Source organism: Sander vitreus, chromosome 11, assembly GCF_031162955.1.
Source record: "Sander vitreus isolate 19-12246 chromosome 11, sanVit1, whole genome shotgun sequence".
Lineage (NCBI taxonomy): Eukaryota > Metazoa > Chordata > Actinopteri > Perciformes > Percidae > Sander > Sander vitreus.
The window spans coordinates 13,053,652-13,068,441 of record NC_135865.1 but is presented as its reverse complement, the minus strand read 5'-3'; the positions used below and the strand labels follow the sequence as shown (position 1 = coordinate 13,068,441).

The 14,790-nt window shown below is 37.8% G+C and overlaps 1 protein-coding gene across 3 annotated transcripts in view; it reads left to right on the top strand.

The window, feature by feature from the left end:
• Positions 1–14,790, top strand: part of abca12 (ATP-binding cassette, sub-family A (ABC1), member 12) — a 69,570-nt gene that overhangs the window by 854 nt on the left and 53,926 nt on the right. For all 3 annotated transcript variants that reach the window (XM_078261668.1, XM_078261667.1, XM_078261666.1), the window contains exons 3-18: positions 179–272; positions 2,091–2,241; positions 3,031–3,161; positions 3,899–3,969; positions 4,826–4,996; positions 5,165–5,358; positions 6,992–7,110; positions 7,327–7,427; positions 7,926–8,072; positions 10,145–10,311; positions 10,934–11,067; positions 11,625–11,755; positions 12,463–12,627; positions 12,932–13,140; positions 13,489–13,622; positions 14,149–14,263. In XM_078261668.1, the coding sequence (XP_078117794.1) occupies positions 179–272; positions 2,091–2,241; positions 3,031–3,161; positions 3,899–3,969; positions 4,826–4,996; positions 5,165–5,358; positions 6,992–7,110; positions 7,327–7,427; positions 7,926–8,072; positions 10,145–10,311; positions 10,934–11,067; positions 11,625–11,755; positions 12,463–12,627; positions 12,932–13,140; positions 13,489–13,622; positions 14,149–14,263 (2,234 nt within the window). The remainder of the gene's footprint in view (positions 1–178; positions 273–2,090; positions 2,242–3,030; positions 3,162–3,898; positions 3,970–4,825; positions 4,997–5,164; positions 5,359–6,991; positions 7,111–7,326; positions 7,428–7,925; positions 8,073–10,144; positions 10,312–10,933; positions 11,068–11,624; positions 11,756–12,462; positions 12,628–12,931; positions 13,141–13,488; positions 13,623–14,148; positions 14,264–14,790) is intronic.

The following is a 14,790-nucleotide window of genomic DNA, read 5'->3' as shown; positions in this document are numbered from 1 at the left end:
ATCACATAAATAACACCTTTACAAACAAGATACTTCATATTTCAGGAATAACGAACCATGTATAACTTGAAATGTACAGTAGGCTATATATATATATATATATACATATACAATTCCATTTTGGAAATGAACTCTTCATAAACTGATTATTGCTGTTTTATGATATCTTGTGTTATAGCTATGGTCCCTGACTCTGGTCACCTGGCCTCTGATCATCTTCATCATAATTGCTGTGGCCCGGAACCAGTTCCCTCCAGTAATAAAATATACATGTAAGTGAAAAAAAACTGCACAGAAATAAAGTGCTTTGATCCAGGTCCATGTTTTATTAATGACATGTAACTATATTTAATAACCCTTCATCACAAACGCATGTCTTTACAAAGACAAGTCTTACTATTATACAATCAATTGCAAACAAGATGATGCTGTACAAACTAAATAAACAGGGAGATAACAGAATAAAGACCCTGGAAATTAGTCACAGTTCTGACTATCCTAATTAGCCTATAAGCTGCCCTGGCACTACCGAAGAATTATATCTTATATCTATATCTACAATGTATTTTCAGAGTATTAAAGTAAAGATTCTTTGGCTGCCATCTCTTTGAAAACATTTGAAACAGGTCATTAAATGAGACTGACACTATCTTAAACTTTAAACTTTCTTTGCATTAAGAGTAATGCAAAATCTGAAACTGGCAAACGAAAGGGATTGGCTAAAGTTTGCCTAAACACAATATTGACTTGATATGGACAGCAGGGTTTTTTGGGCATCTGAAAGGATAGCAGCTAAACATCAGGTCGTTCCAGATTCACCAACAAAGTAAACTAATGGAAAGTTCAAATCAAACATAAATAATCCTTTAAACCCAGTTGACTGAGAACTCACCTTTTTATCTACAATAAATGTGTGTGTAAATGAAGGAGGATATGTTACATACATATACTTTTCTGCCTTTGTGTCAACATCTATCGGGTTGTAGAGAGGAGGGGCAAGCATTTTAGAACCAGTTTGGAAAAACATACCCCAAGCCTTTCACGTGTAACTTAACAACCCCACCCTGATATAGAAACTATTCAGTGGATCTGAACAATAAGACCTTCCCTCCCCTGCTAAGTGCTGTTCATTGAGTTGTTTTGTATTGAACCACAACCAAGACAGGCAACAAAACCACCCTTAGCGTCTTGTCAGACATAACCTACAGTAGCCTTGAATCAGGTGGTATATATAGTTTTGCAAATTACACTGCAAACACACTGTTTCTCACAGAACTATTATGTTCTATTAAATAATTTCTTGAAAAATACTATCTATGAAAACCTATGAAAAAATATATGCAGACACCAAATTATAGGATTTTTATTGGCTATTGTTGGACAGTAGTAATGATCTTATGTGCTGAAATATAACATTTGCATTTCATTGGCTTCTCTCTAAATGCTAATAATTGGCTGTGTGAGGAGGTTTTAACATTAGGTATGATGTAATTCAATTCTTTTCACAATGTCTTCCACGAATGCTGTTACTAAGTAACATAGTCAAACGCTGTTTTCAGAGCGGTACCATACAATGGAATCTGTCTAGTCACAGCGGCTTTACTATGTTGCAATCAAACCGGTCAATAGCTGAGATTGTTTACCGACAAAAGATGATATGAGTTATTCATTGGCGGTGATTCAGACAATTGGAAATTAGCGGAGGCTCCTGATCTTGTGGTCAGAGATATCACTCTCAACAACTTGTCAAACAGAGATGAATAACAAATTGGGCCAATTCATAAAAAAGTTTTGTGCCAACACAAAGCACTAAAATAAGTGAAACCATCCAAAATAGAATGCAACTTTTCAGTGTATTTCTGATTCATTAACATATACTGTAGTTAATGATAGGACATTGACCTGAATGTCATATTTAGACTTGTAATCTACCTGTAACTCAACTTCAAGTAGCTCCAATGAAAGAATTTAGTTTGCCCAAATATACATAATTAAGGACACAGTCTCCTGGGATTTTGAAACAATTCTTAATGGAAGTGGTGTTTTCAAGCATCGACACTACAACATCAACGCTTTCATGTCTCCTCCAGGTTATGCGGGACCCCGGAACCTACCCAGCACAGGCTTCTTCCCTTTCCTCCAGACCCTCATGTGCAACACAGACAGCACCTGTTACAACAAATCACGCCTGGTGGACCCAGCTGCAACAAAGTCATCTATAAGAACCTCAAGGGATACAAGGTAGTTCATCAGTACATATTGTATATGATCTATTATCTGACCTATTCTGCCGAAACACCACACATTTATTGAAGTTGTAATTTCAGTCAGTGTCACTGCATCTAAACCAACTTTCACATCTTAAACATACTGAATGTCTCTAGTGGCTCTATTGTTGTCATATGATTAAAAAAAATATATAGATGTAGAGGACCATTGAGTCACACAGGATCAACACAAACATAGCAGCATCACATGACATGATTAGTGAGTGTGATCATGGAAATGTACCAACAACAGACATCCCTGTGTGGAGGAAGGGCAGTCCCCTTAACCCTTGCCTAATCATAACCCACCACAGTTTTATGAAGCCATATTCATAATTTTTTTAAATTAATATTTTGACAATGTTCTTGTCTGTTTTGTCTTGAATTCTGTTATAATGCAGTAGGTGACTGTTTACTTTCTTACTGCATTTCCTTTAAAACAACTATGTCAACACTTGCATAATGTTAAGGGAATAGGCACTTTTATTTATGGAAACCTGTCTACATTGTTATAGTTCAAGTCTTACTATTTTGCTTAGAATTGTCTTTTCTACTAAGTATAAATTCCAGCATGAAGGTGAAAACCTGTTCATGTAACCCTCAACCTACTGATGAATAATGCTTTACAGAAACCTTTAGCCCAGCTACTACACTCTATGGGAAAGAAAACAAAAACTTGAAGACCCACTTTTGTTTAAAATCACATGTATTGATTGAGCATCTTTTAATTTCCTCATGTGATCCTTTTGACTCTGAATGACAGGTCGAACCTAGTGCCGCAGAGTTCCCTGCTGGCAGACCTGTTTCAGGGGGAAGGGTTTTTCAACTCACCTTTCCTAAAAGACTCCAGGAATGATCCTGCAGCACTGGTTAAGGCCTTTAACAACATTTTGGGTATGTTATTCTGTTGTTCAATGCCAAAATCACATTTGTGCTTTCTAGTTCATTTTCAGAACTTTAATTCTGGGTAAAATCTATCCACTTTATTTAATTTTTGTGTGAAAGAGACCCTTTTTAGACACATGTGATGGCACAGACAACCATTCAATGATATTTTCTAGCTGATACCTATTTAGGAAGATAGACTAGCAACACTCAGTACATTGGGAAGAATACATACATTTCTAGTAGATTAAAGATTATGAAACAAATCTTACTGAAATTCATTAAAGGAATAATTTGCTTATTCGCTTTCTTGCTGAGAGTAAGATGAGAAGCTCGATAGCTAGCCTTTGGTTAGCCACTTTGTTTTTGTACAGATTAAACAAACAAGATGTGTGTTAGTGGGTTTTAAAGGTGCTGGTAGGCATATTTTATTTATTTATTTTACCTAGGAAACAAATCAAAACTAGCTGTTTCCATCTACTACCAGTCTTGCTAAGCTATGCTAAGCTATCTGTCTCCTGTTAGCTTTGGTTATAATTGTTTCATCTAAATCTGTGAGAAAGCAAATAAACACATTTTCTAAAATGTTGAACTATTACTTTAACAAATATACATTATGGACTAAGTTGACCATTTGGTCCAAAAAATTTGGATTTTGTTTAACATTATAAGGTGACTGTGATATTTGGCATTACTGTAACTGCTACATTCAGCCAGTTTTTTAAAAGTGTGTTCTTGTGTTACAGGTCCATCTTTCCAGGGAAGCTCTAATGTCTCTCTCATGAACGCCATGAATACGACTCCTCTGGCAGATCAGGTTTGTGTTGATAAAGTATAATGGGAGGAATACAACTGCCACAACTGGGAATAAGGAACAGCCTGGTTACTTAATCAAGTCTCTTCTGTATAGGTCATTGTTAACAGCAGTTTAGCCCTTTATTCTCAGGATTGTTTAAAATTCAAATATCTCTGGAATCTATTTTCTCTTTTGCAAGCCACACTGAAGAAGGACATTAAGTTTAAGTAGAATTGGGAATGTTTTATAGCAGCAGTAGCTGATAAAAATTCTGAAAGTAGTACAATTGTGTTAGGATAATTATTAATCAAAGAATGGACAAAATCACTGGAGTTCTCTCAAAGTTCATTTTTACTTGCAAGTAAAGTCAGTTTTACAGCACCTCAGCGTAAGTACAGAAAAATGACTGAATAGTGTTCACAACATTTTAAAGGAGTTGTTGGTCAAGTTCGTTATTCGGCTCATGCAATCAGTAGCTTTTCTTCTTATCTCTTGTGAAATCTGCCCTCAGGGATGCATTCTGTGCTCCTTGCAAGGTCACTCAGCTTTCGTTTTTTTTAGATGCAAATGGTTTAACAAAGAAACTGAAGCAAAACCATTCTAAGCATAATTTTTCTAACAAATTGTAATTCAGTTTAATCCCTCCAGGAAGTATTCAAGCCTCTCATCAAAGCACTCTAAAGTGACAACTCCAAGTAGTGTAGATATGATTGTTTTTTTTTTTAATTTTAAATAGTTTAATACAGTTGATATTGGAACTGTAAACAATGTGATTTGGAGGTACAGTCACTGTTTGTGTTCCAATCTAATATTGTATAAATTTACCTTTTGAATGAATACCTTAATTTATTGCCTAACTGTTATAATTTGAATCTAGGAGACCATAAACAAAATGCTGGAGTCAGTGAACCTGTTGAAGAGAGCCATCTGCACCATGACGCTGCCCATGATGAACACAACATCACCCAACCCCCTCTGCTATGCTGTGGTCACTTTCTGCAAGTCCAACGACACTGTGTTTGAAGTCTTGCTCAACACACTCAACCAGGTATGTGTTTGGGTTTGCTTGCATACATACAATATGTGGATTTGTGCCTGTATGTGTAAGCTTGTTGTTATCCGCACAGAGGAATATATATATATATATATATATATAACAAAAAACTGGCGCAGTTGCATTTGTTTTGTTGACTCTGAAATCTCATCTGGTTGTCAGATACTGACAGAGCTGATGCTGGAAAAACCAGATAAGATGATGACCGTGGCTGAGGCAGCGGTGTTGGCGTTCAATCAGCTGCAAAATCATACCTCACTGTGGGAAAGCCTTCTTGCTATTCCCCAGCTCTCCTCCTCTGGTTCTGTTGACCAGGTGCTGGCCAACGCAGAGGCCCTACTGACCAACATACAGGGGTAAAGTACTTTCAACGATGCAGCAATTCAAAATAAATGAAGGACAGCTGTATGACGGTGACATGTTTATTTAGTAAGTTTAGAAAAGTAATTATGAAGGAAATAGGGATCGACCGATACTGGTTTTTCAAGGCCGATACGATACCGATTATTAGTAGCTAATGAAACGGGTAACCAATATTTGGAACCAATATGTATTTACAGTGGAAATGAAAATCCTGAAGTCAAAATTAAGATTTTGGAATGTTACAAACTCCAACACAAAGCGTAGTTGAAATGCTTTAAAGTGCCCATATTATGAAAAAAACACTTTTTCTGGGATTTGGGATGTTCTTTTGTGTCTCTGGTGCTTCCACACACGTACAAACTTTGAAAAAAATCAATCCATGCTGTTTTGAGTGAGATACAGTTTCTGAATGTGTCCTGCCTTCAGTCTCCGGGTGAGCTGTTCAAAATCGGCACGGCTTGTGACGTCACCAGCCGAAATGAGCTGGCTAACCGCAACTATTAGCTCGTAGCGTTAGCGTTAGCATGCTACCTCGTTCTCAATAGCAAAGCACTGCTACAACACACACAAGTTCACCATAATATACAAAAGAACTACTTACATGTGCACCCTCATTAAGAAGTCTCCCAGCTAATCCTGCCTTGTAACTGACCGAAGTTGGAGAAACAGCCTTTCTTTTACTGTCTATGGAGCTAGCTAGCTGACATGATCTACATCTGAGCTACTGCGCATGTGCGAGTGCAATCAAAGATAGTACAGAAGAAGAAGAAAAGAGGTCTCACTCTGTAGCTAAAACAGAGACCAGCTGAAAAGAGGATCTGCAGCAGTGAGAGAGAGCTGTGCAGTGAAACAAAAATATGGTGTTTTTTGAAAATTAAACCATGTAAACCTATTCTGGTACAACCTAAAAATACAATTATGAACCTGAAAATGAGCATAGTATGGGTGCTTTAAGCAATTATTTAAAAATTAGAAACTTTCAACATAACACACAGTAAAAGATAGTCAGATAGTGTTGTGGGCGGGACATCAAGTCAGACTCAGTGGTGAGCAGATGGACAGACACAGAGCTGTAGCGGAGCCAAAGTAACGCACTTTAATTCATTAACGTTATCGGTTATCAGGCAAATAAAACGCCGATACAGATCATATGCAAACTGCCAAAAAAACGGCCGATAATCGGTCTATCCCTAGAAGGAAATAGTTAAAGTATGTTATTCTGTTATTCTGAATATTTAATAAATACAGTGGCCCATTGTCTGTCAGGGTTATCCTGGAGTCTTTAAGAGCTGCTAGACAAAAGTTTTTATATTATGCATTCAACATTTTTGACGAAGAAACACGAATGCTACTGGCTGTTTTGGCATAAATAGGTTTTAGTTTAGAAATACAGAACTGAGGTACAATAAAATTGATCCCTAGTGACTTCAATTTAGAACCATTCTATTGGTATAGGTTTTCCAACATTCGGTCTAGCCCTGTTTGCAACCCGCAATATCTGAGACTTAAGGATTTAGAACAGGGCAAAGTGTGTTTGTGTTTGTCTAATCATTAGCTCTGTCAAGTGTTTGCTGAAGGTTATGTCTTGCTTTGAGCATTAAATGTTTCCCCCCATGGTCTCTCTAGTGCTATGATTGTCATCCAGAGCGATTTCCCTGAAGCCAGTGCCTCACTTTCCACCGTGCATCCACTCCTTGCTGGAGGCATCAACATGATCCACTATGCTCAAAACTGGCCTGGCAAAGGTAACTTTCCATCAGCTATATATACCTTTTATGTTTCAGTATAATTTCTTGAAATGCTGAATCACAATGAAGGCATGAAGTCTTGCTGTTGGGAAACTAAAATGCAAACACAATTCACCTTTGACATGACAACACCAGAGAAATGTTGTCAGTCTGGTTTTGTGTTGATACGCCAGGAAGGTGTAACCTGTGAATGTGTGATGTGATTCTGCTTAGATGTGACCATTTCCCTTGGCGAGGTTGTGACGTTGCCAAATTACCCACTAAGTGAAATGGTGACAGGTGTTCTACAAGAGGTGAACATTCCACTGCATAAGGTATGTGTTGACTTGATTAAAAAATTTACATAACACAGCATACCTTTCTTCAGCTCTGTCTGCCAAACTGGTCTCAACCCACTCTGCCACATTTGAGCCTCAGTCGGAGTTAAGATCTGGAATTCAAGAACTTGCAAAGAATATTTCAACATGTTTTCAACATCATTTACATCACTTTCTTGCCAAGAGTTAAATAAGAAGGGCAATACTACTCTCATGCCTGTATGCTAAATATGAAACTACAGCCAGCCGCCTGTAAGCCTGGCTCTGTTTAAAAGTAACAAAACCCACCTTCCGGGATTTTGTGTGCCAGGCTAAATTAGCTGCTTTCCCCTGTTTCCAGTCTTAATGCTAAGCTAAGCTAAAATTTAATGGAACAGTTTTGACTATTTGTGGTAATAATATTTCCATAAATGAGTCACCACTTTTGACTCTTGACAAACCAAAAGTTTGGCCCTGGTTTCATTATATTTACTGTAATTGTCTTCCCTTCTCTAGGCTATCGGCCTGACATTGGACAGAGACATGGTGCATTTGTACTTGTGTGACAAGAGCAGTAACCCATTGTGGCTAAAAGCAGCATGTAGTACAGGCACCGTGGACATGCTTCTGGGCTGGATCAGCCCTTATAAGGTGGCAAAGCAGGTAGGTTGGAATGATGTGAACGTTATCGACACCAAGCGGGAGAATGACAGTCCCATCAGAAATGAGACCGCTACTTGATGTGTTTGGCTGGCATTTGTCTTCTCACTGTCTGACTCTTACTTTATATTGTGTTACTTGTCTGTGTTTTTCTGTCCTTGCTCTTCATTTGCATTCTTAAGTGCCACCTTCACTTCTGATTAGATTCATAGAGTACCAGATAATTAGTCTACGGCTGCAAGAAAGCTGTTGGCCATAGCAACAAGCAACTGTGACTCCCAGGTCGCACCTGGGGAGCAGAAACCTCAAAGAGCATCCAGTTAGCACTGTCACTATGGTTAATGTGTTTTGAGGAGATAATTCCCAATCAGAAGCTGTTAGCTAACACTGTCATCACTGTGTACTCACTCAGTAAGCCGGACATTAATCAGCAATCTAATGCTGGCATATCAGAATCAGCTTTACTGCCAAGTAGGTTTTTACATACAAATAATTTGCCCTGGTACTTTGCTGTATCACAATAAACATAGTACGAGAAAATAAAAGATACAAATCAAGTACTGCAACAGTCAAAAGAACATAAATAAAATGTTAAATGTACAATAAGAATATGAAAAAAGTAATATGTACAATATATTTGTTTTTAAAATGATAGAGATGTACAGTTTGATATACTGTAACAATATAGCATTGATGTCATATTACTCAATGAGTCACTTGTTTTTCATATAGGCGTTGCCCTCTAAGGTAGGGTGACCAGACGTCCCCGTTTTCCGGGGACAGTCCCCGGTTTTGGTAACCTGTCCCCGGCTGGAGCTGTCCCCGGAAATGTCCCCGGTTTTCACTGTGACTGACAGAGCCGAAATTGGAATGAAAGAAAGAAAACATTGACCAAACATATAGTCGCGCTACCTCGCGCACCCTACACGCGCAAACTCAAGCCAGAGCAAGCGCTGCACAGAGCTCAGATATGTTCTAGAATGTCCATATTTTACGATGCTAAAATTACTGTTTATTTACATGAAGTCTGGTGAGTTTAGCGAACGCAATTTTGCGGACTTTTTATCTTTAAAAAAAGGATCTTACTCTAACAGAAATATCAACCTCCTTAGAAATCCTTTCCATAATGTTGTCAGACACTTAGAATATTAATCTGAGTCTGTCAGCGGCAAAACGAGCACTTTTATGAACGTAAATACAAGCTGGACAATTGACGTCCATTAACTTACATTGTAGCTTGTTTCGCCGTTGCTGACTGCGATCTCGTTTAATACTGAACCAATGTCAAAGGAAAATATTTCCTCAATAGTTTTAATTGTATCCGATACTCAATGAGCTGTTGCAGAAACAAGCCCAGCGTGAAGCAATAATGCAAAAGCAGTCAGATAAATGTAATGCAGTAAACATTACAACATTTCTCTATGAGGTGTAGTGGAGTACAAGTATGAAGTAGCAGCAGGGACGATTCTAGTATCAGACCTTTAGGGGGGCTCAGCCCCTAATGAGAATGTGACACGGATACAGTGCATGCAAAAGTGTTAATTTGCGCCATGAAATTACCAACTTCTTCACAACCGCACACCTGCTCTCCCTCTGACTCAGCCAAAGGCGTGAGTCTGGCACAACCACCTCAACCAGAATCTAAGCTTTCCAATGATATTAGTGCCAGGTTTACAAGAAAATTAACATTGAACTTACATGAAATGTTATCATATTTGCATTCTGCATAAATCTCTGCACACCGTTACTCTCTGTGAAATATCTCACAAACTCTTCACTCAACACATGCATCGGTACAACAAGCGGTTCCCGAGTAAACTGGTTTTGAAATTGCAACAAAATTTCTACATGGTCTCCAGCTTTGGGTACAAATTATAATGTATTCTCATGTAAACTATTTATGTCAGCACAGACATTTTTGTAAATTGCTTAGCCAGTGTATCCCACCATAATGGCCTTTGCTCATAGAATCAATTTAGTGTCATGGTGCATATGTGCCAGCTAAAATGTTTTTAACTTTGCAAATCTAACTCAGCATACCTTCTTGTCCCATACGTTAACTATGCTATCCTCAGGCTTTCCTGGTATGGAGTAAGCATGTTGCTCCACATGATGTGTCCTTCGCCAAAGAGCTGCTACACAGTCTGATGGGAGGTTCATCCCCAAGAGGACAGGGAGGCGCCAACTTCACGAGGTCCCGCCGTAGCGTAGATACTCAACCACAAAACATTGACGAGGAACTGTAAGTACAGTACAGTGCATTGCCAATCAGCTATAAAGCAAGTCCATCAGAGGCTACCCATGTTTTATGCTGCACAAAACTATAAAGCTATTTGGATTGAAGCAACTGAATAGGTTTTCTGAATGTCACACACATTTTTAGACAATTGGAAGGCGTTTAAAAAAATACTGTATATTAGTATGCAGGATTATATATTAGTTCAGAAATGGCAAAGTTGGCCAAAAAAAAACACAATTTGGTATGGTATTCTTTTGCACCAGCTAATAGTCACACAATACTATCAAAATTGAGATTTATAAACTACTGTAAATGGAAGAAACATTATCTTCTTCTGGGAAATCTTTTGGTAATATTTAATAGATTACATTTTGGGATGTTAAAAGCTATTTTTATACTGCTCCATTAACATTTTTGTACCATTTGTTGCAGCCCATTCAACCCTTCTTGTTTAATACATTATATTTAGAAAGAACAAACTGGAAACCATTTTGTGTTGTTTTTTTTTTGTTATTCTCGTTGCACACATCAGGCTAAATATCAGAGACCTGTACACAAAGTTGAGTGTCCACTGTAATGTGAATAGTTTGTGCTTTATCTTAAATCTGGCCTTGTGCTTTGGCAGCTTTTTGGGGGTCGGTCAAGTGGTGATGGATATTATAAAAAATTTGCCGGAACTGGATATGGTTGTCCAGAGTGTCCTCAGAACTGGCTTTCAGTCCATGAAGTCAGCGACACTGGCCCTTGATACTGTAGAAGGTAAGACTACAAAACATCCTGCTCACATCGAAGCCTCAGTGAACTAACACATATGCAGTAAAGATGAGCTTTTGGTGTCAGCCCTCACAATGAAAGAGCAAGAGCAGAGAGACTGAACCTAAAAGTTAACGCATTCACAGGACATATTGTGTTCAGTGTATGACTAGTATGTATGTAAGTATGACTATCGCACACTGCACACTATTGTTTTCTCTACCTAGAGTATGTGTACTGTCTAACCCAGAGGTGAATGGAACTAGTTCCCACCCTTTCCCAGGGGACTTATGAAAGATGTTGAACCAAAGTAGGACTAGAGGAGTTACCATGCGGGAAATGGATACACACACAAAAAAGAAAATTATAAACCACATGGGATGTATTGTACAACAGTGATTGTGTGACAAGTGGGTGACTTAACAGTGATCAAATTATTATTTTTTTTATTGTGTTGAAAATGTACTTTTGTTTTATAGCCTATCACTGAATATGACTGTAGTCAACTGATCTGGCCTTGTCTTTGTTGTGTATTTGTTGTCTACACTCTCCCTGGTTTGCAGGAATGATGGCCAATGTCCTTAAAGATGCTGATCAACTTAAAATGACTTATCTAACATTGCTGACAAACCAGTCTGGGGCAAGCGTTTGGATTAGTCATGTCCTGGACAGCGGGATGGAAGTTATTACGAAGGTATGTTTTTAGTATTTCAACTGACCATAAACTTTTGGCTATTAATCTTTTGAATAGCAAAAATAGTTAATAGTTATTTTTTATGTAGTTGTAGGCATCATAGTTTCATTATAGCTTAGTCGCCAATGTCATTGCTTAGATGTTGGGTGGCAGCACGTTTGGGCAACCGCACAAGTAATCAGACGGTTTGAAGACAGCATGAGGCAGTTTCCACCCTCTTGTACTAACCATAGTTGTGCGTGCATTTACAGTGTAACTGATGATTATTTTAGCTTGGTTTAAAGCCCAGTCTGATTGTCTGACTACTACTGAACAGTGGCTGTGTATTGTACAGCTGCCAGTATTGCCACAGTCACATTTCAGAGAAATGAGATTGGTGTGTAAATTGTTATAAACAAAATTTTACTTTTAACTATAGTTGGCTCACTTGCATGTATTTTTTCCAAGAACATGAGCAGACAAGCATTGTTCAGACTCAAGAAGCTTTCTTATGAAACTATGTGCAAGAAGTCATAGTGAAGTCGTACTGAACACCTGTCTGCCGTCATCATTACACTAATGATCTGCTGGCAGCACTCTGTCATATGTAATACATTGACTTCAAGGGATGACATGTTTGAGGTTTTTGATTAAATAGTATGGAAAACAATCAAGGTAGCAAACACTTACCAGTTGCTTACTGGTGCTTTTTACCTCTGTTTTACTAGATTCTGTCAACTGAGTCTTTAACATGTGAGGGTCTCTTGGGTCCCTTTGAGTGGCTCTTAAACACAGAGAGCATAAAGATCGAGCTGTGGAGATCAATGGTCTGTCAGAACAGCTCCGCTCTACAGCAAGCGCTACAAATGGACTGGCTGCCATTGGTTCAGAAGGTAAAAGTTACTTAACTGCATTTGAAACGTTTCACTCCAAAGTGATGTGCTGCCTGACATTCATTTATTATGTGAAAGACATAAATGATTATTGCTTTACAATGTACTTTGCTTTGTTATTTCATGGGTATTTTGTTTTGGAAAGAATTCCTTTGGTTTAGGGTTGGATTGTGCTGTATTGTATACTTTTACAGAATCTATTTAATCAACAGATCGTTTAAAATGGTGTCCTACATGAACATAGATTCATATTTAATGTTATAGAGAAATACTTAAGATTTCGATATTTCATATTTTGTTTCAGGCACAAGACGTGTATACTGCCCTCACAGGCCAAACAGACTACAACGTGACACTTCCCATGATTCTCTCTGAGTGGCACAAGTTGTGCAATAACAGTGTGCAGGTTGCCGTGCTTTCGCACAGACTGGGTACAGAGCTGGGTGGAGAATACTGGATGAACTGGATGCCAGACAACAGCAGTCAAGATGTTACTGAAACTCTTCAACAAAGGTTTTAAGAAAGCACTGATTATATACCTGTAGGGTTTCATTCCAGAGCACTACTGTTCTCAGCATATCTGATTTTGCTTTTAACATGTGATAATGAAAATATGATATAACAAATATTGCTGTTTTGTAGTCAATAGTTGTACAATTAAAACTCACATAATGTCTTTAATTTAAAAGATTTTAGGCCGAGGCCCAACAACATTTTTTTTTGATTGGGTGAATTTTGTTTTAAATAGGAGGACACATTTTCCACCATGATGTGTTTTAGATCATGTTCACAATGTCTCACTTCATGCTGTAGGCTATCATTTCACTCTCTTAACAGTGTTGTGCTCTGCTTCGCTTGTAGTGTTTCCTTGTTCATGGTGAATTTTGGAGAAAAGATTGAGAAGAGTCAACTGTGGCCTGTGGTAAAGGACTATTTCCACATGGCTTTCTGGATTTTGAGCTACAGGCCTGATGTCACAACTCAGCCAGCAAACTGTGAGTGACATTTCTTTTCTTTCTTTTGCTAGCAAATGCAATCCAAGGCAATTCAGGGGGCAAATGAGGCCTAAAAGAGTTTTCAATTTTCAGATTCATAATTTTCTATTATTATCAAAATTTAATCCAATCAAGAAGTAAGACATAAATACTAATATACACATATATTTCCATGTGCCAAGGTGTATTTAATTAGCATAGTGTTTCCTTTATTGTCTTATTCTCTATGAGAGCTTGTTAGCATTAGCATTACCCACACAAAAAGGGCTTTATTTTTTTTAAAGAAAACTTTTGTCTGTGAAATTTTGTATTTCTCTTTATATACAGCAATTTAAAAATATAAATTGAAAGTTTACATTGTGCATTTATATATTTCCAGTAAACCATGACCAACAAAAATATACTGCAAATTTAGTTTTATCAGTGATTAATAGAAGATGACACTGTGCTTCTACAATGAAGCTCAATAAAAGATGTGTATGTATGTATGTATGTATGTATGTAACATGTTTACCTCCCACTTTAGGTTCTATTAACATCAACGACTCAGCCATTCATTGCGATACTGGTTTGGAATGGCCACAGTTTGTTCAAGTGATGACTCAGGCTTTGATGTCACCAAACCAAGATTTCCTGGTGAAGTGCGTGCTTGTACTTGTTAGTTTTAATAAATGATGTATTTTTAAATGTGGAGACGATGTATGTGCTCTGGATTTTAAATTTCTGTCTGTTATTGACTTCCATTTGTTCAAAGGATGTTGACTTATTAAAACAACTATTTAAAATGAGATGATGATATATCATTATGATGAGAACATCCATGCTATTCCCAGATCTGTTATACATGAAGCTGTAGCTAGCAGCTGGTTAGCTTAGCATCCACCTACCAGCAACTTTAAAGCTGTGTGGAAGTATTTCTGGGTTGCCTGGCAACCTCAAGGTGATGACAAAACTCCAGGAAGTCACTGAACCCGGCTAAGAAATAGTTTGACACATAATCCCAAATAAAACCACAAATTGTCATTTTACACTTTGGCTTCTGTACAGATTAAACAAAAGAGATGTCATGTGTTAATTAGTGAGTTTAAGAAGCACTGAACAGTGCGTGGCTAGCTGTTTCTCTATGTTTCTGTCTTTATGCTAAGCTAACCAACTACTGGCTGCACCT